Consider the following 24,188-nt stretch of genomic DNA (forward strand, 5'->3'; position numbering starts at 1 on the left):
CTTTCTGGTGGAGAATGAGCTGAAAAGATCAATACCACTCTTATGTATGTATGGAAAAAACTAAAGGCAGTTAGCTTAGCTTAGCATAAAGACTGGAGACAGAGGTGTTAGAACTATTCAGAGGATTTACTTAAATCAAAGTACCAGTACAACAATGTAAATATACTTTATGACAAGTAAATGTCTTGCATTTAAAATCCTACTTCAATAAAAGTGTAAAAGAATCTTAAAGAAAATGTACTTAAAGTTACTACTGTAAAATTAACCTTGATTGGCACACTATGTATTACGATTATTAATGTTGATGTATTAATCTGGCATAAGGGTTGTGGGGCTCCACAATGTCATGGTGCTGGGGAGAGGCTTAGGGGTTGCGCAGGCAGACATTGGCATTGGACTCTGGAAAGTTCTAAGGGATGTGGGGCTATCATGCCAATGTCTACCCTCACAACCTTTATGCATCATGCCTAGGGGTTGTGTGGGTAGACATTAGCATGATGCTGGAGAGAGGCAGAGGGATTGTGGGGCTCAAATTTGAAATGATGCTGAGGGAAGGCAAAGGGGTTGTGGGGCTGGACATCGGCGTACTGTTGGGGAGCAGCATTAGGATGTTGGGGCCAGACATTGGCATGATGCTGGGGAGATGCATTGGGATTTTGTGGGTAGACATTGGCATTTGACTCAGGAGAGGCATAAGGGTCATGGGGCTTGGCATTTACAACGGGGTATTGTGCCAGATCCTCTCTGGCTTTCCCTCTATGAGCGACTGGTTTGAAGGGTACCTTGTTGGCCATAACATTCTCAGCCCTCTTGTGGGTTGTTAAACAAAGGGTCAAGGTCAAATCCACTCGGTAAAGGTATAAATATACTTTATCCATGATTAGCTGTAGAGATAGAAAGTCAATTAGATTGGATTGAAATGGGCTGGTGCCTCAGTGAAGTTAACTTAACCAAGCTAAACTCAACTTAGCTGAAGCTAAACTAACACATCTGCAAATATCACGAATTGAATTGTTCTGAATCTGACCTGAAGTGAGTTTTTCTTCTTTGCAGAATGCCTGCAGGTAGAGGTGGGTGGAGCCTTCTATCCTGATGGCTTGCACCTGGGCAGGCTGTTTTTTTTAGCTGACTCATTCCAACCCAATTTCAATACATCCTCTACACCCTCCCAATCGGTGAGGGAATGACCTCCGTTTGTAGTCACACCAATAAAGCACCTTTCTTTAAAGTGTAGGGTACAAATGCAGTGGCAAGACAAACTTTTCTCTCTCCAGCAAGTAAACTATGAATAACAGACACAATTACAGTCCTTTAACTCTCTCCGTCTGTGAACACAAGCACCAAACCTCACGTTGCATGTACCATCTCAGATTTCTTGAACTTGGTAAAAACAAGTGAGATTTTCGCAGATGAACTAATATCTGGTTAATTTCACCACGTGGAGCCAAATCAGAGTCATAAAAAAATGTGAGACAGAGACTCGAAGAGACTGGTCTTGTGTAATGCAGAATTAAATCTATGTCCATCATCAATAATAACAGCTGTGTTGTTCAGTCTAATGACCACAAGATTGTGTTATAAATCTGAAGAAATGTGGATCTTTACTGATCAGTGACAGATATCCCTCAGTAAGTGATCTGTAAAAGACCATGAAGAAATTATCACCGTGATTAGTTGTTACGGATCATTAAAGAGAGATACAAATAATTATTATATATTAACTGTCTTTTATGTATATATGAAGTTGGGAGTGAACTTGAATCTTTTATGACAGACGTGTTCCAGAGGTCAAAAAACACTCTCCACACTCAAGTTACTGATCGCTCCTTTATTAACAAACTAATTCTCTGTGACATGTAGTTATTCTTCCCAATACATAAAGTTCATGATCATCAGTTAATACTGATTTACATGTTGTATACACACCAGGACGTCTGATAACCAGTTAGGTAGCTAACTTTATCATCAGTTTCATGGGGGAGATTGTGTTCACGGCTGAGCTGAAATCAACAAACAACATTCTGATGGAGGTGTTATTTTCAAAGTGTGTGGAGGTTAGTGGATTGCAGTGGAGACGGCATCCTCTCTCTGTATGCAAACTGGTGGCTGGGATGTTGTTTTTGATGTGCTGGTTAATGTATATTCCTCAAGATCGGTCGAGTTTTATATGGAATTTAATGATAACGTCAATTATACTTAATCTTGAACTTTTGCTTTCTTGGCCATAGGAATATAATAGGAGTAGAATGGACATTTAACCGTTTTTCTGTTGTCATTTGCTAATACTAGTGGCCCAAAAAGTATTTTGCAAATTGATGGGAAGAGAGCGTAAATTGTTTCGTAGATCGATGACTGGCTAGTTGGCTAGTTAGCTAGTTAGCTTGTCCTTCTCCGGAGCAACGTTGAGTGAGGCGGAGGGACCGTTAGACTGAGCTCTACTACTGCCCACCAGCACGTTGTTTTGGTCATTTTCTCTACCAGTGTAGCACTAAAGCATGGTGGAATTAACAAGCTAGTCCGCTAGCAAGCTTGCTAATTCCACCATGCTTTAATGCTACACTGGTTACAGATAATGTGCCGCACAAATTGCTTTTCTGGCGATAGAAAAGTGCTTCTCTATGTTGTTAGGGTTCAAGAGTATGTGGATGATTTGCGTCTATGTAAGTAGTAAAGAAATATCTGTTCTAATCTTTTTCTATTTCTATGATCCTGCCCATCCCTTTTTGTCCTCTCATTACAGAAAATGTTTTCACTTTTTACAGCGTGTTATTCTTGTTTTAGGGGAAAAACCCATAGTTTGGTGCAGATGTAGTTTGGGTTGAAAGACTCATTGGGGCCATCATGCCCATGGAGGAATTGGGGAAAGGGATGGAGGACAGGGGGCGAATGGAGTTAAACATTGCCATGGTGGGCATGGGGCTTTGTGAAGGATAAGGGGTTACTGGGGAATACGTGGGCATGCCGCTGGGTTGAGGCATAGACGCTCTGGGGTCATACATCATTGGAGGCATGCTGCTGGGTTGAGGCATATAGGCTGTGGGGTCATACATCATGGGAGGCATGCTGCTGGGTTGACACATAGAGGCTCTGGGGTCATACATCATGGGGGGCATGCTGCTGGGTTGAGGCATAGAGGCTGTGGGGTCATACATCATGGGGGTCATGCTGCTGGGTTGAGGCATAGAGGCTGTGGGGTTATACGCCATGGGGGGCATGCTGCTGGGGTCGTTCCCATGGTCAATCAGAAAAACTCCAGACAGTACCTGGAAGTTATCAATGAGCCTTTCGTCTACATTGGAGAAGTGGTCCTCATCTTTGCCGGACTTCATCAATCCCCGAAGAGTGTTATTTCGGGATAATTTCTTCATCAGCTTCTTGGCAGATTTCAGAGTGCTGCAGAGGTCCTTCAGAGCGTTCTCCACAGTGGGAGAGAATCCGTCCTGCTCTTTTTTTTTGAAGGTGAGAACCAGTCCCTCCAGTACTTTGACTCTCTGGGCAAGTTGTTGGCAGTTCCTCTTGTTGGTCTTCACATTGTCAGCCATCTGGTAGATTGTTGAACATAGGGTCAAGGCCATGTCCAGTGGGGAGTGGTATAGATCCGTGTTATCCATGATTATCTGTAGAGACAGAGAGGCAGTTAGCTTAGATTGAACCGGTGCAACAGTGAAGTGAACCTAACCAGACTGACCTCAATTGAAATAAACAAAACCGTGAATATCACCAATTGAACTGACCTGAGCTGAAGTGAATTAAAAATGAAGTAAGTCCGTAGAATTGGAGCTGAGCTGTGTGACTCACTACTTTGGTGGTTGACTGCAGGTAGAGGTGGGTGGAGCTTTCTTAGCTGATCTCTTGCACCTGGATAGGCGGGGTTATTTAAGCTGACTCTTTTAGTCTCTTCTCTCTCATTACCTTCATCTACCTTTTTATAGATTAGTTTTCTTTTATTTTTACCCTCACAATGACAAATACATTTGTTGAAATGAATAATTTGCTCTCTATTTGATCTAAACAGAGAAACATCTAGAACTCTAAAGGTGCATTCAGATTGAAAGTGAAGTCATTTTTGTTCTGCTTTGTATTATTTCTGCTTAATTAACCATAGAGTATATTTGGAAGTGCCAGATAGAGCTAGTGTGTTTTCTTCATTATTCAGCCTGACATTATTAGCGTACATGGAAGTTGCGATAGTGGTTTGTCATTTAACTTAAACCTGCAACACCAGATTTTTTTGGGCTGCTTCGAGCCAACCGAAACCCAAATGCTTTGATCACAGAGTCTTCGTGTTTGTGTCCCCTGATTAATGCAAGTCCAATATTCTCTCTCTCTCTTATCTCTGTTTTTGGTCTCCACCAACTAAGACACGCCAAGTTTATCATTTTATCGGTTCATTTTCTGCAACCAGTGTAGCATTAAAATCACAGGACAGCAGGCCTCCTCTCTCTTTTCTGTGTACTTAAAATCAAACCTTCAGCACAAATCTGGTGAGTCAGTATTAATGACTGATCTGGTACAAGAGTGTGTACATGAAGCATTTAGTTGTTACGTTTTCTCAAATCACATTACATTTTGTAATGTAGTATAAAGTACAAGTACATACTTTTTTTTTCTTGGACTGATCTCTGTAATTTCCCAGAATTGATTCTCTGTCACTTCAGGGAAATGACAGAGATCTCTTCTGAGAGTGGGTGGAGTTTCAACTGAGCGAAGGCAAATATTAACAACCTCCCCTTTACTGTTGTGTGACTTTACAAGATCTCCGTGAACATTTTAAATGAAAAAAAAAATCTGTTTTCACCTCTAACCTCTTTTTTGGCAACGTGTTGATACAACATGGTATTTGTTTGCACAACAACCTCCAACATCTGGTTTTAGCACCTGTCTACAACTGATTTATTGTAGGTGCACTATGAGTCTACCTGTATGTGCATTGTTTCTGTAAAACAGTCCATGACATGTATCATAGCTATCCACAGAAAAACACATAGGCTACTGTGTCTCCAAATCTGGGTATTTTAAAGGATTAAAGGATGGCTCACATTTGATCATGACAGGTGCCTATATGGACATCCTGTAATCAATCCTCCTGTTCATAGTGGCCATTAAAAGATCCATTCAAATAAGTTAATATGAGGCTGCAGCAGTCTGAATTAGACAAATCATGTGGATATCTTCCAAAGTTCGTCATTTTAGTAATAAAACCTCTCTATGTTAATGTCACTTCATCGCAGCTCAACACAGAAACACAACGAGGGAATTCTGTACTAAAAATAATGTAACTTTGGGAGGAAAAGCCCACATATTATCTTCAGATTAACTGTGGAATGTATTTCTGCACAGAAGGAGGACTGTGGAATTCGTCCCCCATCACTTACATTATAAAGAGATCTTTTAATGGCCACTGGAGAAATAATTAAAGCAACCAAAACCAGTTTAAATGTTCATTTGGCCACCGGAATATTACATTAGAGTCATTTAGCAGACACTTTTATCCAAGAACTACAAGTCACCAGAAGTCATAAGTGCATCTCCTTTTTTAAACAAGCATCTAAGAGCATAAACCAGAGCAAAAGTACAGAAACAAACTAGTGTGAATACAATAAGTGCTGAGTGGAAGGCTCAGGGTAGTACTTCTTGAAGAGGTGAGTTTTCAGCCTGCGCTGAAAGATAAGCTGCGACTGAAACAGAATATTGTTGACAGAGGTCAAAATCAGTAAATCTATCCTTTAATGGTTTGAGAAAATTATACTCCGTCAGCAAAATAAACAATTAAAAACCTACTGGATTACCTGTTAAATTATAATATATTATTGTCTTTAGATATGACAGCAGTGATAATGTAAGAGATTATTTACCTGTTGTCGAACGGCTTGTCTGACTCCAAGTATGCAAGTTGGTGAAAGTGAAAGTATTTGTGGTTTAGCATCAGTTCCTTCTCAGATGTTTTGCTGAAACATTCTTGGCCTTTATGATGTTGTGCCAACGCAGTGCCACATACAGAACATTCTATTTGTTTGTTGAACCTGATTGTCCCGTTCAAGGCTGTGAGAGTTATTAACCACACGGGAAAACTGCATTTCGGGGAATCGACTTGTTAGCTTCCTGGTGAAGAATCAGCCGAGCAGATTAATATCACTTGTATGTCTGTATGGTAAAAACTGAAGGCAGTAAGCCTAGCTTAGCATAAAGACTGGAAACGGAGGGAAACCAGTGGTGTAAAAAATATTCAGAGCCTTTCCTTAAAACCAAGTACCAGTAGAGCAATTTAAAATCACTTAAATACTTTGATACATAATAGGTAAAAGTCTTATTGAAGTACGAAAGTATCATAAAGAAAATATACTTAACCTCTCAAAATAAAAGTACTGCCTGGTAGACATTGGCATGGGGATGCGGAGAGGCATAAGGGATGTGGGGCTAGAAATCTGGATGGTGATGGAGTGAGACATAGGGGTTGTGTGAGGTTGGTGGGTTAGACTTTGGAATAGTGCTGCAGAGAGGTACAGGGGTTGGTGTGCTAGACATTTGCATGGTACTTTGAGGAGGCATGGGGGTTGGGGGCTAGACATTGGCATGGGGCTGGGGAGAGGCATAGGTGTTGTGGAAATAGACATTGGCAACAGGGTATGGTGCCAGTAAGAGGTTATCGACTGCAATACTCACCATTCTATCGACTTTGTGCAGCATATTCCCCTGCTCGATTTGCAAGGCCCAAATCAAGCCTGAAATTCTCAGTGAGTCTTTTGTTTAGCTTGCAGAACTTGTCTTCATGGCTGCTGGACTTCAGGAAGCTCATAACAGTTTTAATGTTAGAGTATTTCATCATCAGAAACCTTTGCAGAGGCCAAACTGCTGCAGACTTTTCCCAGAGCGTTCTCCACGACAGCAGAGATTCGGCGCTGCCGTCTTTGCTTGATGATAAGGTGAGAACCAGTTATTCTAGGTCTTTCCCTCTATGAGTGACTGGTTTAAAGGGCTCCTCGTTGGCCTTCACATTCTCAGCCGTCTTGGAGGTTGTTGACAAAGGTCAAATCCACCAAAAACAGGTATGGATATACTTTATCCACGATCAGCTGTAGAGATAAAGAGTCAGTTAGCTTGGATTGAACTGAGGTATGTTACAGCCTCTGACTCACGGTTCCTCCTGAAGTCTTGTGTTTTTTGCTTGCAGGAAGAGATGGGTGGAGCCTTCTATCCTGATGGCTTGCACCTGGTCAGACTGAGTTGGCCAGGCAGACTTATTTCAAATCAATTTCAATACAGCCCCTGCAACCCCATTTAATTCCATTATATCATATTGAGAATAATCCCCTCAGGATTTAGTGGACAGCGGTGGTTCTGGATGTTTGGGTGCTCCAGACACACTGTCAGGAGTAAACTGATGGTACACACAGGGTTAAATATATGCAATGTAGGAGTGGGAATCAGGCTCATGCAGGACACAGTTGTACAATAAGTGGAATCAATAAAGTAGAATTACGCACAACTTAAAAATCTGAAGAAAAGAGTGAGTTTGCATATTTCTAGACTTTTAGTCCTGAGTTTTGTACATGTGGCCTTCAGAACTGACCAGACAGTGGATCACTTTCAGAGCAACTTAAGTTCACATTAACTTATAACTGGTGTGTACACAAGCACCAAACGTCATGATCCATGTTAATTTTAGCGTCACACATTTCTTGAACTTGGTACAAATAAGTTTGATTTTTCTCGGATGAACTAACATCTGGTTCATTTCACCACCTGGAACCAAATCAGATGCTGAGACAGAGACTCAGAGAGACTGGTCTTGTGTAGTGCAGAATGTAATCTATGTACATCATCAATAAGAGCAGCTGTGTCTAATGACCACAAGATTGTGCTATAAATCTGAAGAAATGTGGATCTTTACTGATCAGTGACAGATATTCCTCACTAAGTGATCTGTAAAAGACCATGAAGAGATTATGACCTTGATTAGTTGTTACGGATCATTAAAGAGAGAAAAATAATTATTATACATTAAGTGTCTTTAATGTATGACATGAAGTTGAAGTGAACGTGAATCTTTTTATGACAGACGTGTTCCAGAGGTCAAAAAACACACTCCACACTCAAGTTACTGATCGCTCCTTTATTAACAAACAAATTCTCTGTGACATGTAGTTATTCTTCCCAATACATAAAGATCATGATCATCAGTTAATACTGATTTACATGTTGTATACACACCACCATTTAAAGTACTATAAATCCTTTAAGCCATTGAATATGTAGATGGTTACAAGTATTTTCATGACAAAAACATCAATAAAGTGCCTCACTTAGTTATAATAATAATCATAATAATGAACAGTGCATATATTGAATACAAACAGAATAAATACCCATGTAAACTTTTCCTGAACAGTGGAAGAAACATATAGCGACACAAAAAGAAACATTTTGTAACATGCAGGTTATTGAATGAAGTAAGAAAATCTTCTCCAAAAGCAGCAATAAACTTAGTTTTGTTAGTTAACAGCAATCACAAGGTTACAAAGGATACAAGGTTATTCATTGTCATCGTACAACAGGGTTGTGAAACAAAATGTAATTTGCAGTCCCATTTTCCAACATAAGAAAATCACACAAAAATATATAAATTATAAGTGGAGGATTAATTAGAACAGGAAGGGGCTGAGCACGCAGCCCTGGGGGGCTCCGGTTTTTAATAGTGAAGGAGGTGCTGGGGTCTGTTTGTGAGGACGTCTGATAACCAGTTAGGTTAGGTAGCTAAGTTTATCACCAGTTTCTTGGGGGAGATTGTGTTCACGGCTGAGCTGAAATCAACAAACAACATTCTGATTGTGGGTGTTATTAATTTCAAGGTGTCCGAGGGCTGACAGGAGGGCAGTGGAGAAGACAGGAGGGGGCAGAGCACACAGCCCTGGGGGGCTCCGGTGGTAGAGACGGCATCCTCTCTGGATCTGTTGGCTCTGTATGCAAACTGGTGAGGGTCCAAGCTTGCTGGGATGTTGTTTTTGATGTGCTGGAGAACCAGTTTCTCAAAGCACTTCATCAGACTAGGGTTAGTGCGACAGGACGGTAGTTATTTAGACTAGACACTGCAGATGTTTTAGGTACAGGGACGATGGTGCCTGTATTGAAGCAGGTGGGAACACTCTCCTGTGACAGTGATATGTTGAAAATGTCATTGATGAGATCAGTTAGCTGGTTCACACGAGTTCTTAATAAACAACCAGACATGTCATCAGGTCCAGCAGCTTTACTCATTTTCACGGTCATCAGGGTTTCTCTCACATCCGCTGTGGATACTGAGAGCGGCCGGTCCTCTGGAGGCAAAGCAGACTTCACAGCTGACCCTTTGAGCATAAAAGGTGTTCGGCTCCTTGGATTCACACATGATGTTGGTGTTAAGGTCACATTTGCTGATATATGATGTCACTGTTAATGTATATTCCTCAAGATCGGTGGAGTTTTATATGGAATTTAATGATCCTTCAACGTCAATTATACTTAATCTTGAACTTTTGCTTTCTTGGCCATAGGAATATAATAGAAGTAGAATGGACATTTAACTGTTTTTCTGTTGTCATTTGCTAATACTAGTGGTCCGAAAAGTGTTTTTGCAAATTGATGGGAAGAGAGGGTACACTGATCCGTAGATGGATGACTGGCTAGTTAGCTAGCTAGCTAGTTAGCTGATTAGCTAGCTAGCTTGTCCTTCACCGGAGCAGCGTTGAGTGAGGCGGAGGGACCGTTAGACTAAGCTCTACTACTGCCTACCAGCATGTTGCTTTGGTCATTTTCTCTACGAGTGTAGCACTAAAGCAGAGTGGAATTAACAAGCTAGCCTGCTAGCTTGCTTGCTAATTCCACCATGCTTTAATGCTACACTGGTTACAGATAATGAGCCGCACAAATTGCTTTTCTGGCGATAGCAAAGTGCTTCCCTACGCTGTGACAAATGTATCTGAATGATCATTTACTCTGGTTACTGAGAAAACCTCACCTCATTAGGTTCGCGTCTTGATGTAAGTCTGTTAAATTTATACAGGAGTTAGCCTTGCTACAACGGTGGCAAGAGCAGCTGCAGATGTAAAAATGTTCACAGCTCTGACCATCCTGCTACGTTGAGTTGAATGGGAATATCTGTTCTAATCCCTTTCTAGTTCTATGATCCTGCCCATCCCTCTTTGTCCTCTTATTACAGATAATGTTTTCACTTTTTACAGCATGCTATTCTTGTTTTTTCTTGGTGAAAAAACAATGTTGTAGTTTCTCTTGAAACCCTCACTGGGGCCATCATGCCCATTTCGGAATTCTGGAAAGGGATGGAGGGCATGGGGCTGTGTGAAGGATAAGGGCTTACTGGGGACTATGTTGTCATGGGGAGCATGCTGCTGGGTTGATACATAGGGGCTGTGGGGTTGTACATCATGGGAGGCATGCTGCTGGGTTGAGGCATAGGGGTTGTGGGGTTGTACATCATGGGGGGCATCCTGCTGGGTTGAGACATAGAGGCTGTGGGGTTGTACATCATAGGAGGCATGCTGCTGGGTTGAGGCATAGGGGTTGTGGGGTTGTACATCATGGGGGGCATGCTGCTGGGTTGAGGCATAGAGGCTGTGGGGTTGTACATCATGGGAGGCATGCTGCTGGGTTGAGGCATAGGGGCTGTGGGGTTGTACATCATGGGAGGCATGCTGCTGGGTTGAGGCATAGGGGTTGTGGGGTTGTACATCATGGGGGGCATCCTGCTGGGTTGAGACATAGAGGCTGTGGGGTTGTACATCATAGGAGGCATGCTGCTGGGTTGAGGCATAGGGGTTGTGGGGTTGTACATCATGGGGGGCATGCTGCTGGGTTGAAGCATAGAGGCTGTGGGGTTGTACATCATGGGGGGCATGCTGCTGGGTTGAGGCATAGGGGCTGTGGGGTTATACGCCAGGGGGCGCATGGTGCTGGGGTCCGTTCCCATGGTCAATCCTAAGAGCTCCAGACAATACCTGGAAGTTATCAATGAGCCTTTCGTCCAAATCGTTGAACTGGTCGTCATGTTTGCCAAAATCCTTCAATCCTGAAAAATAATTATTTCGCGATAATTTCTTCATCAGCTTCTTGGCAGATTTCAGAGTGCTGCAGAAGTCCTTCAGAGCGTTCTCCACAGTGGGAGAGAATCCGTCCCGCTCTTTTTTTTTGAAGATGAGAATCAGTCCCTCCAGTACTTTGACTCTCTGGGCGACTTGTTGGCAGTTATTCTTTTTGGCCTTTACATTGTCAGCCATCTGGTAGATTGTTGAACATAGGGTCAAGGCCATGTCCAGTGGGGTCTGGTATAGATCCCTGTTATCCATGATTATCTGTAGAGACAGAGAGGCAGTTAGCTTAGATTGAACCGGTGCAACAGTGAATTGAACCTAACCAGACTGACCTCAATTGAAATGATCAAAACCGCGAATATAACCAATTGAAGTGACCTGAGCTGAAGTGAATTAATGAATTAAAAAGGAAGTAAGTCTGTTGAATTGGAGCTGAGGTGTGTGACTCACTACTTTGCTGGTTGACTGCAGGTAGTGGTGGGTGGAGCTTTCTTAGCTGATCTCTTGCACCTGGATAGGCGGGTTATTTAAGCTGACTCTTTTAGTCTCTTCTCTCTTACCACCTTCATCTACCTTTTTATAGATTAGTTTTCCTTTTATTTTTACCCTCACAATGACAAATACATTTGTTAAAATGAATAATTTGCTCTCTATTTGATCTAAACAGAGAAACATCTCGAACTCTAAAGGTGCATTCAGATTGAAAGTGAAGTCATTTTTGTTCTGCTTTGTGTTTTAGTGCTTAATTAACCATAGAGTATATTTATATCCATATACATACGTACAATGGGTATTTAGTCTATTTAGTCTATATACAATGGGTTTCATCTGAAGAGGAGTGTTTAGGGGGTTTAGTTAGTTAGTTTAGTCTAAAATGTGTCAAAAGCAAAAATACCAGTCAGAGCATTATATTTATTCATTTAAAATTGGAACATAATTAGTGAAGTAATATCATGCAAGAAGCATTTCAATGTTGTCACGGTGGAGCTTATTAGAACATCTTTTGATACCATTGGGTAGTTTTTCTATAAAATGCATCATATTTTACAAACTAGTCTTAATCTGATTTGTAGCCATTTAGCTATAAAAGAAATGTAGTGGAGTAAATAATGCAATATTTCGCATTTCAGTGCAAAATATTGCAATGAAATGTAATGTAATGTAGTATAAAGTAGCATAAGATCTTTATGGTCAGGTAAAGTACAAATACATACTTTTTTTTTCTTGGACTGATCTCTGTAATTTCCCAGAATTGATTCTCTGTCACTTCAGGGAAATGACAGAGATCTCTTCTGAGAGAGTGGGTGGAGTTTCAAATGAGCAAAGGCAAATATTAACAACCTCCCCTTTACTGTTGTTTTGTGACTTTACAAGATCTCCGTGAACATTTTAAATGAAAAAAAAAATCAGTTTTCACCTCTATCCTCTTTGTTGGCACCGTGTTGATACAGAATGGTATTTGTTTGCACAACAACCTCCAACATCTGGTTTTAGCACCTGTCTACAACATATTTATTGTAGGTGCACTATGAGTCTACCTGTATGTGCATTGTTTCTGTAAAACAGTCCATGACATGTATCATAGCTATCCACAGAAAAACACATAGGCTACTGTGTCTCCAAATCTGGGTATTTTAAAGGATTAAAGGATGGCTCACATTTGATCATGACAGGTGCCTATATGGACATCCTGTAATCAATCCTCCTGTTCATAGTGGCCATTAAAAGATCCATTCAAATAAGTTAATATGAGGCTGCAGCAGTCTGAATTAGACAAATCATGTGGATATCTTCCAAAGTTACAGTAATTTTAGTACTAAAACCTCTCTGTGTTAATGTCACTTCATCACAGCTCAACACGGAAACACAACGAGGGAATTCTGTACTGAAAAGATTGTAACTTTGGGAGGAAAAATCTTCAGATTAACTTTGGAATGTAATGCACAGAAGGAGGACTGTGTAATTCGTCCCCCATCACTTACATTATAAAGAGACCTTTTAATGGCCACCGGAGAAATAATTAAAGCAAGTAAAGCCACTATAAATGTTCATATGGCCACCGGAATATTGTTGACGGACGTCAAAAGCAGTAAACCTATCCTTTATGGTTTGAGAAAATTCTACTCAGCAATTAAAAACAATTAAAACCTACTGGATTACCTGTTCAATTATAATATATTATTGTCTTTAGATATGACAGCAGTGATAATGTAAGAGATTATTTACCTGTTGACGAACGGCTCGTCTGAATCCAAGTGTGCAAGTTGGTGAAAGTGAAAGTATTTGTGGTTTAGCATCAGTTCCTTCTCAGATGTTTTACTGAAACATTCTTGTCCTCTATGATGTTGTGCCAACGCAGTGCCACATACATACCATTCTATTTGTTTGTTAAACCTGATTGTCCCATTTAAGGCTGTGAGAGTTATTAATCACATACAGGAAAACTGCATTTCGGGGAATCGACTTGTTAGCTTCCTGGTGAAGAATCAGCCGAGCAGATTAATATCACTCGTATGTCGGTACGGTAAAAACTGAAGGCAGTTAGCTTAGCTTAGCATAAAGACTGGAAACGGAGGGAAACTATAATATAATAAAATATAATAAAATGTTCTAATATTTTATTATATTTTATGAGCTCATATGTATTTTATATACAACCTAAATCTAAAAAGCTGCAGTAAAAAGTAGAGTATCTATATATAAAAATGATCAAATTAATAAACTTCATTTGTTGCTGTTCACACTTTTCCACAGCGTGTGTCCTCGCTTTAAGTGTTAAAAGAGTTGTTGACCACATCATTTCCCACCACAGAGTTATTCTGTGGTGGGAAAGTCAGTTGGGCAATAAGAGTGGTGAGAGGCACGGGGGCCCTGGGGCACGGGGCCATGACGTGTAGGACAGGCCTGCGGGCCATGGTTCCAGGTAGAGGCATCAGAGCTGTGGGTGGCATGATGTTGGAGAGAGGCATAGGGGTTGTGGGGCTAGACATTGGAGCCATAGTGCCAGTAAGAGTCTGTCCATTGAAATCTACTCCATTCGGACTCCTTCCTGAAAAAGCTTCACAGACTCTGTGCAGCATGTACACCTGCTCGATCTGCAGGGCCCCAGAAAGGACCTGGAAGTTCTCAGAGAGTCTTTCGTTCAGCTCGCGGAACTTGTCTTCGTGGCTTCGGGACTTCAGGAAGTTCTTAACCTTTTTAGTTTGGGAATATTTAATCAACACACCCTTGGCAAAGGCCAGGGTGCTGCAGAGTTCCCTCAGAGCGTTCTCCACAACCGCCGATATTTGGCCCGGCCCTCTTTGTTTGATGGTGAGAACCAGTTCCTCCAGCGCTCTCACTCTCTTAGCGACTCGTTGGTAGCGCTCCTTGTTGGCCTTCACATTCTCGGCCATCTGGTGGATGCCCATGCACAGGGACAAGATCGGGTCTACGAAATCCATGATTAAAGCTGCAGAGACGGAGAGGCAGTTAGCCTAGAATGAAATAAACAACTTAGATCAACAAAACTGAAACTCATTTGTGGAGAAAATGTCTTGTGAAAGCACCTCTTCAAATCTCTGTAGAGAGCCGAGTATTGTTTTCATGAGACAAGAATCAAATGGCTCAAGAAATCATTTTGGCGGCGAGCCATTTGAGTTCAAGTCAAGTCATTGCCAAGTAGGCTTTCATGCTCAATAATGAATTTACTTTGGTGTTTGCTGCACAACAATAAACAAGAGAAAATGAAAGAGAACAGCTAGTGCTGCAAAAGTTTAAAAAAACATTTATAAAATAGAAAATAATTTGAATTTAAAAAAAGTTAAATATATCCGTTTTTGCTCTACACCACGTACATAAGTCACGTGGATTCCAGTCAGATGTCTGAAGGTGTGTTCACACTGAACAGGAAGCACATTTAATAGAGATACGTGATTACATACAAAGTAAGAAAGACTCTCGTGCTGGTGGCATGAACTCAGAGGAATATGTGCCTGCAAGATTAAAATGCATCTTGCACTGGTATTTTTTAATTTCCAGATAAACTAAAGGATTAAATGGAGCTCACATTATTTTAAACAGTCAGGTGACACTTTAACATCAAACCGGTTTTGTCTCTTGTAATCAGTCCTCCTGTTCATAGTGGCCATTAAGAGATCCCTTCTTAATGCACTTCTAAATGTAATAATTATCTATAATATGAGACTTCAGCAGTCTGAATTAGACAAATCATGTAAATATCTTAAGTACAAAATTCTTCTGTGTTTCCATGTTGAGCTGCAGTGAAGTGACAGTAACACAAAGAGAGACTCTGTAACTAAAAAGACTAATATTAGAAGACATCCGCTCTATAAAGTCACATATTAGCTTCAGTTGTGTACAGAATGAGGGCTGTGGATCTTATCATCCCGTCTTGACATTCATTTGAAAGCATTAAGAGGAATGATTAAAGCAAGCAAAACCAGTTTCATACCTTTAAACCTTTTACCTTTCTTAAAATATATATTCAATGCTCCTTAATGAAAATAATTGTACTTCTTTAGCAAAATAAAACATCAAACCAAATGGATTATCGGATCAATATATTAATTGTCACAAAGCCAAAAACTGTAGAGAAATAATCAAAAAAGATTATTTACCTGAACTGCTTCCTGTCTGACTCAAATTCAGAGTTCGTGAAAGAACATTTGTGTTTTAGCACCACCGTAACTTCCCCGTTCTTCTCAAGTCATTTATCTGAAACATTCATGGTATCCATGACGCGGTGCACACACCATGATACAGACACTACTGTTTGATAAACCTGCTCCTCCCATTCAGCGCTGTAGGAGTTAGAGTCCACTAGAACCAATCACGTAGATCAGGGGTGTCAAACTCATTTTCACTCTGGGCCACATCAGCATCATGGTTTCCCTCAAAGGGCTGGTTGTAATTGTAAGACTGTATAACTGTAACTACTCCTGACATATTGGTAAATAACTGTCTCTGCTTTTGATTATTGTTTATTCAAGTGTAAAAATATTGTACATGCAGTTATATAAATGTATAAAATATATTTAAGCACATTTCTGTTATTATAACATAAATCATTTTAATTTAGGGTTAAGAAACCCACATTACTCTATCAAAGATCTAACTTTTAAAGAAAATAACAAAGACAAATATCATCAAACACAAGTTATTACATTAACTTTGTTCAAAGCTATTTTTGTCACCTCTCTGCATCACTAATGTCCCCGTCGTCGTCCCGTGCATGGCAGCTACATCCAAGAGCTCCTCACTGAGAGTCAGGTCTGCCTTGAGCCTCTTACAAACACTGATAGATGATGTATCTCGTCTCTTAGCTAGCTGTGTTGTTAGATTGCTGCTAGTTCCTGAACTCGGTCTGCGATGGTGTTTCTTCACAAACTGACATTTGTAAAAGTCTGTATCTGGTCGGAGCTCACCTGCTCACATACCTTTAGCAGCACTGGGCTGTAGCTTCTGTAAATATATTCTGCTGTGATTGCAGTCTGCCTTTTAATTCTTGGACAATTTTATGTTTTTCTTGGAGGCTAAATTTAGCTCCGTGTTTGGTGTCAAAATGCCGACGTGAATTGTATCCTTCATCACCGACACGCATCATAACACAGAAGACAGACCTGTTTTTCTCCTTGAAGCACAGACATGTATTCACTTTCCCATCTTAAATTACATTTTCTTTCCTCTGCATCAATTTTTCTCTTCGTGGACATTTTGGGATTATTTGTTGATCTTTTTCAACTCAATCACTTGTTGGAAAACCGCTTTACGGGCTGTTCCCTCTCCTGTCCACCTGTTTTAAAAAAAAAAGGTAATAACTAATTAACCATATTGTCACCAAGTGACTGTTAGGACGACAAGTAATCAATGTCCAGCCACGGTGATAATACTTCACAACATGCTATCTCATAATTTCAACTTTCTATCTCATAATTTCGACCATGGGGATATTTTAATTTTCAAGTCTAACTTTAAAAAAAAATTCCAAAATAAAAAAAAATAAAAAACTTTAAATTTTTCTTTTGCTGGTGGATTCGCGGGCCACATAAAATTACGTGGCGGGCCAGATTCGGCCCGCGGGCCTTGAGTTTGACACCTATGACGTAGATGGTTTGGAGTTGGGGCATCCCTGAGGAATGTGAGCACCCAAAACCCCACTGTGGAGGCGAGAATATCATCCGCACAGAGTTTCTATCTGTTGCTCATAGAGTGTGAAGCGCATTATTTTAGTCAGTATTTTAACTAGTAAAGGGAGTTAAAGGATATTATTACTATACTATGGTATAGTAATACTATAGTATGCCGAAAAAGTGATATTATAGTATGTCGACATTTTTTTTTTTTAAAGTGATAGTGTAGTAAGTCATGCTATAGTATGCTGAAAAAAGTAATGAAACAGTCGTAGTACGGTATATCGGAAAAAGCAACGTAGCACAAGTACAGAAAACACATCACAAACATCACTCAAAGTAACTCAACATTTTGGGACATGTAATGGGAAAATATGTCATAGTCTAATGTGAAGGTTTAAGGAATGTAAGTCCTAAAAGAGCAGACACCAAACTGTAGTTTCAGTAGATGACTTTAATTAGTTTAGTATCCAGGTGTCTTGTTATCTGTTATCATTGTGCACTGTTTTTGTTTACTCTTCGTAAGACAGAGACACAGAGAGGCCTTGATTAACAGAGATCCTCTGTTTGAAATACTTTTGACTTCCTTTGATGACGTGTTATCTGAAGTTGTAAAGGCGTAAACCTTTGCATGCAGATGGGATGGGTGAGGGTAAAGAATGTCTGTTCTGTCTCTGCAAATGGTCATTTTTATGTTGTCACAGTGACTTCAAAGGAAGCATCTGTTGTGAGTTTAAACTGATTAGGGTAAGGCAAACTGTGAACAAAAGGGATTTGTAAACAGGAGATAAAAGCATCTTCCTGACTGTCTTAAATGATATACTAAGGCTCGAAGGATGACCTGCCTTTTGTTGTGTTCTTTGTGTATTCTTGTTAGCTAAGCAGATAACAGGAAGCTGTCTGAGCATAAAAGTCCATGCATTCTGACTGTTAAGTAGAGCATTCTCCCAGATGACGGCGATGTGTCTGTGAGACTGTTCTCTTTGCTTGCAAGCAAATAAATTGACTTTATAAACCTTGATCGTTCATCAAAACTCTGTTTTACTTTATATTGATAGAAAACCTCAACTTTCTTCTCCCGACTAGTCATAAGAAATATTCCACAACAGACACTAACGCTGGTCTCCTGGTTGAAAGTCCTGTTTGTTTTCCACCTCCTCCCTCACACACCATTAGTAGTCTTCTCATTCTTTATACTACATTATTTGCTCTAAGCGTAGCATAGTCACGCAAATCGTTTACATTGCAGTCAGTGCAGACTACAAGGTGTAAAATGACACCAAACAAACGTTAATAAAACCAACACCTTTTGTTCAGCAATTTAATCTTCACAAACCAATTTTAAGCTTGAATGCAATCGGCAGAAGTAAAAAATGTAAATTATAAACAAACTACACCACGGTCACGAGTGCGCGAGTATAGAGAACGAAGCTGTGATGATGTGTCGTAATCTCAAATATATCATAGAATAAAACGTACGCTTGTGTTAACCACTGACCTTATTTCAGGCGTCTAAACAGAAACCAATTAGCTTCAAGACGAGGGAACTGGAAGTGCAAAAATACTGACTCATTATCCGGGTTTTAGAACTCCTGCAGTAGTAATCCTCCTGCAGAAGTAATCCTCCAGCACTCTGTTGCCGTCCAAAGTTAAAATATTTTAACGTCCTCCTTGGCATAATTTACAACCAGATGTTACGTAGCTCCCACACAAGGAGAAAGTTGTTTAAGTTTGCAAGAGAATATTAAGAGAAAGCAGCATTTCATAGCTACATGCATTATTAGAATAATTACTGTACTTAAAATAGTGGACACTAATACACAATTATTCTTAAGCAGTGGTGTATAAAGTACCCAAAAGTCATACTTGAGTAAAAGTAAAGATACCTTACTGGAAAATGACTCCAGTAAAAGTAAAAGTCACCTATTAGAATACTACTTGAGTAAAAGTCTTAAAGTATCTGATATTTATTGTACTTAAGTATCAAAAGTAATTTTCTGATATTAAATGTACTTAAGTATTGAAAGTAAAAGTACAAGTAAATGCTGTTAATAAAAAAGCAAAGGGTCAGAATTATGAAGTTTATTCTTTTAAGTGCTGTGGCACCATGACCAAGGACATGGAGCTGTGTTGACAATAATTGGGTTGGCTGTGATCCATCCAGGAGCAACAATGTTCAACATAATATATTGTACATAAGTATACTTTTGCATCTACTATGAACTTATCATCATAATTCTCCGAAAAGCAATATGACACTATGAAGGAGTTGTAACAGTGCTTTTATAAGTATGCTCATTCCGACTAGAGGATGTAGAGGGCAAATGCATAATGTTGTGTTCAGCAAAAAATATCCACTTGATGCATCAGGTCAGTGTTTAGAGAAAGGACACCTGCCTTGTAAACTCCTATGGGCCTGATTTGAACACAATAGGCAAAGGTTTTGCTCAAGATGAATCTGCAATTGGGCGACTGCTACCATCATAACTCCATCTGATCATCCACAAAATGACTCAAATATCAAACATGATCAATACTAAAGCAGCACCGAAAGTAACAACCCAGTCATTACTTGAAACTGAAAAATGTCCTGTTCATCTTCAAAAGAAGTTGGTTTTCAAAATTGCGAGAATTCTGTCTCGCTCTTCTTGGGCTGAAGACTAGTCCTGCGATGCTAAACAGCCTTTCACAGGCCGCTGAGGCAGGTAGAGGTGTGTTCAGCTTCACAGACGGCTTGCGCACAGCTGGGAAGGATTTCCCTAATGCTAACCCTAATGGTAACACTAATGCTAACCCTAATGGTAACACTAATGCTAACCCTAATGGTAACACTAATGCTAACCATAATGCTAACCCTAATGCTAACCCTAATGCTGCTCTCTCGCGGCTCCTGTCAATCCTATGGTGTGGTGGCTAGCTATAGCTAACGTTAGCCAACTAGTGCTGCACAACTGTCAACACTTCCTCAGCTCACTAACTCGCTAGCGATCCACGGGTGTTGGTCTTCGTCACCACCGTCGTTTGTTGCGGGAGTAGCAGGTGCTTCCATTTCTGCTTCCATCATGAAATCAGTCATCGTAGAGTGGAATTCTGCTCATGTAGTCGCTCGCTAGCTTATAGCATATAGCATCCTGGGCATCACTGGGAATCAAAACACCGCGGCTTTGAGAGCACTTGTTTGCAATTGCGCATTAACGTGATTAACCAATGATTTAACTTGCAAGCTAGGACCACTGATTCGCCAAACCTGCTTGCTTGCAGTCTGTGTTCCACCACAGTCCCCGACGTTGGTCTCATGATTCATTTTTTTTCTAAAGATAGATTTGATTTTGTAGCGAGTAACGAAGGTTTCAGGGGAAATGTATCTGAGTAAAAGTATCAGTTTTCTTTGCAAAATGTAGAAGTAAAAGTCAACAGAAATATAAGTAGTAAAGTAAAGTACAGATATCCAAAAAAACGACTTAAGTACAGTAACGAAGTATTTCTACTTCGTTACTTTACACTGTTCTTAAGTTAATAATAATTTTCAGATATGAAACTTGACCTTGTCTAAGAAGAAGCATGCGCAGTTTGTTGGCAAGTGGCCACGATATAAGTGGGATGATAATTTAATGCCTTATAATGTTTTACACTCAGTGACAATTAGCAGCGAGTAGGACGGCATCGTCTGCAAACTGTAGAAATGATTTCTGACTTCAATGAAATCTACCCTTTACAGCTGTTTTTTGAACACTAACAACTAGTGATATCAACAAGTAAATGTGGAGAAGAGTTTATTTTATGATTGGCATCCAAAAACATTATTTAAAATCATTATTTAAGAGAGGTTTAGTCTCTAGCTTCAGATAGTGAGCAGGATCTTTTATCTTTTACACACAAACTTATCAATAAAAATCTGATGTGAGAAAGCAGAAATCACGTAAAAGGTTAAAGCGCCGATGCTAGCGGACGTGTGCACGTTCTTCCATTCAGCATCGCGGCCGGCTGGAGTCCGTGTGGAAGAGTCTTTTGAGCATGAGGAGCTGCAAGTATCCCGACAGGAGGATGACGAGGCTTTGGGTCGCCGACCACCAGGTGACGTAGTTGAAGTTGGACAGGAGGAGGTAGTGATCCTTCCCTTTCCTCATGCGGGCGAAATTGTAATGACGCCATATGTGGAAGATCTGATTCTGGAGCTTCCGCACACTCTCCTAAACCAGACGTGGTACGTTATTTAGTTTACATGTCAACATGCAACAAGCTACAGGTGATCGGTGCAATGTACTGTATGGTCCCATTTGAAAGTAAGGAAGGACCTGAAATTAGTCTTACTCTGATAACATTATGATTAAATACAAATACTTTCTACAAATTAAATTTGTATAAAGTCCCTGCAGGTGTTCCTGAGATATCTCGCTCACGAGGATGCGGACGGACAGACAGTTGGAGGGACAACCCGAAAATAATGAATTCATGTTACAGCTTCTCACAACAATTTGCCACCACTGGTCCATCACCCCATCACTTTCATTGACACCACTTATTCTATATCTCTTTATGCCGACGACATTCTATTGTTTTTTGATGAGGCAGCTGTACTTTAAAACCCTTAATTTTTTAAAGACTTTACGCGGAATGTACAGGAGGTTCTGACTGTGCTAAACATAACTAAGTCTAAAATCCCAGAGACTTGAACCAAGACAAATACCTCAATTCCGGCCAAAGTGCTGTTGAGGACCTTCTCTGCTTCCTCCGTCTCTCTCTTTGACTCCTCAGAGCCGCCGTAGATGACGCCAAAGTTCACAAAGACCCTGATGCCTCCAAACTGGTTGTTGTGGTTCCCAAGACACATCTGGTAAAAACCTGTCGGGAGGACACTGCCGTTACCTCAGAGGACGATATAGTATATATATAAAATACTTGTATTTATGATATGGGTTTCTGATGATCCCACCTGTCACCTCAGTCTGGAAGTTCATCTGACCGACAGGCTGGTTCTTTGAAGCCATGAGAACGCCCTGTGGCGAGTTCACTGTCACAAACAGCCGGTGGTCATTGGCCATCCCGGTTACCCACTGTACCTGAGATCACATGTTAAAAAACACTCAACAAACTCCATGAGAGGACCATCATCTACGAACAAGTATCCTGTGTGCGTATCACAGCGTCGTTGTGGAAGACAGTTCACTAATATCTAATGTTGGCAAAAGATAAATATATTATGCAAATATGACCCAATCTGTTTTCACCCATCCACACTACTTTCACAACTCTTCCAAATGAGCTGGGAACACGCCTATATAGTGGTTACCATTTAAAACTATGTGTGGAACCTGTAATGTGTCATCTTTGCTGTAAAGCATCTTTGGCAGAGCACCCACCCTTTGGTCCCCTCAGGTAAACACCGTTAGCTCTGTCAGCATTGTTGCCGTTGTTAGCGCTGTTAGCACCGTTGAGAGCCGTGTGGAGGCAATAGAAATGTTCTTAATTCTGTATTTAGCACCTTTAAAACAAAACCGGCAGAACTCAAATGAATTGCTTGTTTCAGTGGTAAGAGTAAATTATTTAATATATTTTAGTGTTTAAAATAAATCCCCATAAAAACAAACAATTAACAATTCTTTGGTTCCATTTGTTATTGTAGTTGAATTCACATTCTGATTTATCTATAATTTACATGAAATCATCATTTTATCAACGCTTTTCGATTGACGCTCATATGGTTATTGGTCATTCATATGACCCGAGGTTATAGATGTTTAACTTTTACTAGCTTGTGTTCAACAACTCCAGATGAAGTTAGTCACCTTTGAAGAAGAGGACCCACGTCTCCTTTTTAATCTCAACATCCATGAGCACATTTCTTAATTTCTGCAAAGTATGGGAAAGCTTTTGCACACATTAGTTACATAATGATCACATGTTTAGAAGTCAAACTGGATGACCTCGAATGTCAGTGTGATAAGCCTGAGGACAAATGGCACACAGAAGCATACCGTGTTGTGCAATCATCTCATGACAGTGCATCACACATATTAACCTCTGCAGACCAGGTGAAGCCCGAGTCTGCAGGGGGATAAACTCACCATGTACGTCAGGTAGAAGCTTCCACTCTGGTGGGCAAAGTGCCAGAAACACTCCGTCCCTGCAGCAGGAACCTCGAGGGCGAAGTCGTACTTGTCGGATCCCCTGAACAATCCTGCGTCGGCGGCCTCGTTGAGGACGGGCTCTGACTTTCTGCTCCAGACGAGCTGAGAGCTCAACAGGATGAGCAGAGCGTTCAGCAGCATGACCGCAGGTTCACTGAGGACGACGACTGCTTCCTTCTGTTCATTTGAACACATCAGCTAGAAAATAATTATTAACCACATCTACAAACTCTCAGTCACTAACGCTACACGCCTGATAACGTATCATTGAAAACACAATCATGCTCTGTGATTGTTTCATGAAAGTCACTCAGTGATATTTAACATCAACGTTACAGAAGCTCAGAAATACATTCATCCTGTTTTATTGTTTCACTTTTAAAAGAATAGTTCAATTTATGGGGAATAGTCAAGTATAGTCAAGTAATCTCCAATCTAATTATTATCTAAACCGTCCCATATAATATATTAATGTTAATGTTCTTAATTTAGTTGAATTTGCATAAATGTTTTCCTGTTGAACATTGGCAAAAAAGGTAAACAATCCACAGCAACTAAAAGTTGTAAAACAATAAAGCGTGAAATACATTTGTAGGCATTCTAGTGGCAGAAATACTCTGCAGCAGTCGCCCTGCAGACGTGACCTGATATCATCACTGCAGATAAATGTTCACTCAACCATGAACCACAAAACTATTTAGAAAAACCATTCAGGCACGTCTCAATAAACCACAAACATTCTGACTCAGATTCAAGAGACCAAGACGAAAAAAACAAACATGAATACAAAGTGATCACAGTCCATGACTTCAAACAAACCAATGAAGGAGACGAGCATATGAAAT

At 40.3% G+C, this 24,188-nt stretch overlaps 1 protein-coding gene across 1 annotated transcript; it reads right to left on the reverse strand.

The window, feature by feature from the left end:
* Positions 1-21,059: 21,059 nt before the first annotated feature.
* LOC142948137 (transmembrane emp24 domain-containing protein 6-like) lies at positions 21,060-23,485 on the reverse strand. The gene is made up of 4 exons (XM_076090019.1): positions 23,281-23,485; positions 22,149-22,275; positions 21,903-22,057; positions 21,060-21,405 (listed from the first exon to the last, which is right to left on the reverse strand). The coding sequence occupies exons 1-4, from the start codon at positions 23,482-23,484 to the stop codon at positions 21,184-21,186; spliced, it is 708 nt and encodes a 235-aa protein (XP_075946134.1). The 5' UTR covers position 23,485; the 3' UTR covers positions 21,060-21,183.
* Positions 23,486-24,188: the final 703 nt, after the last annotated feature.

This window comes from Anarhichas minor, unplaced genomic scaffold (assembly GCF_050575085.1).
Source record: "Anarhichas minor isolate MPS153535 unplaced genomic scaffold, ASM5057508v1 ptg000011l, whole genome shotgun sequence".
NCBI classification, from domain to species: domain Eukaryota; kingdom Metazoa; phylum Chordata; class Actinopteri; order Perciformes; family Anarhichadidae; genus Anarhichas; species Anarhichas minor.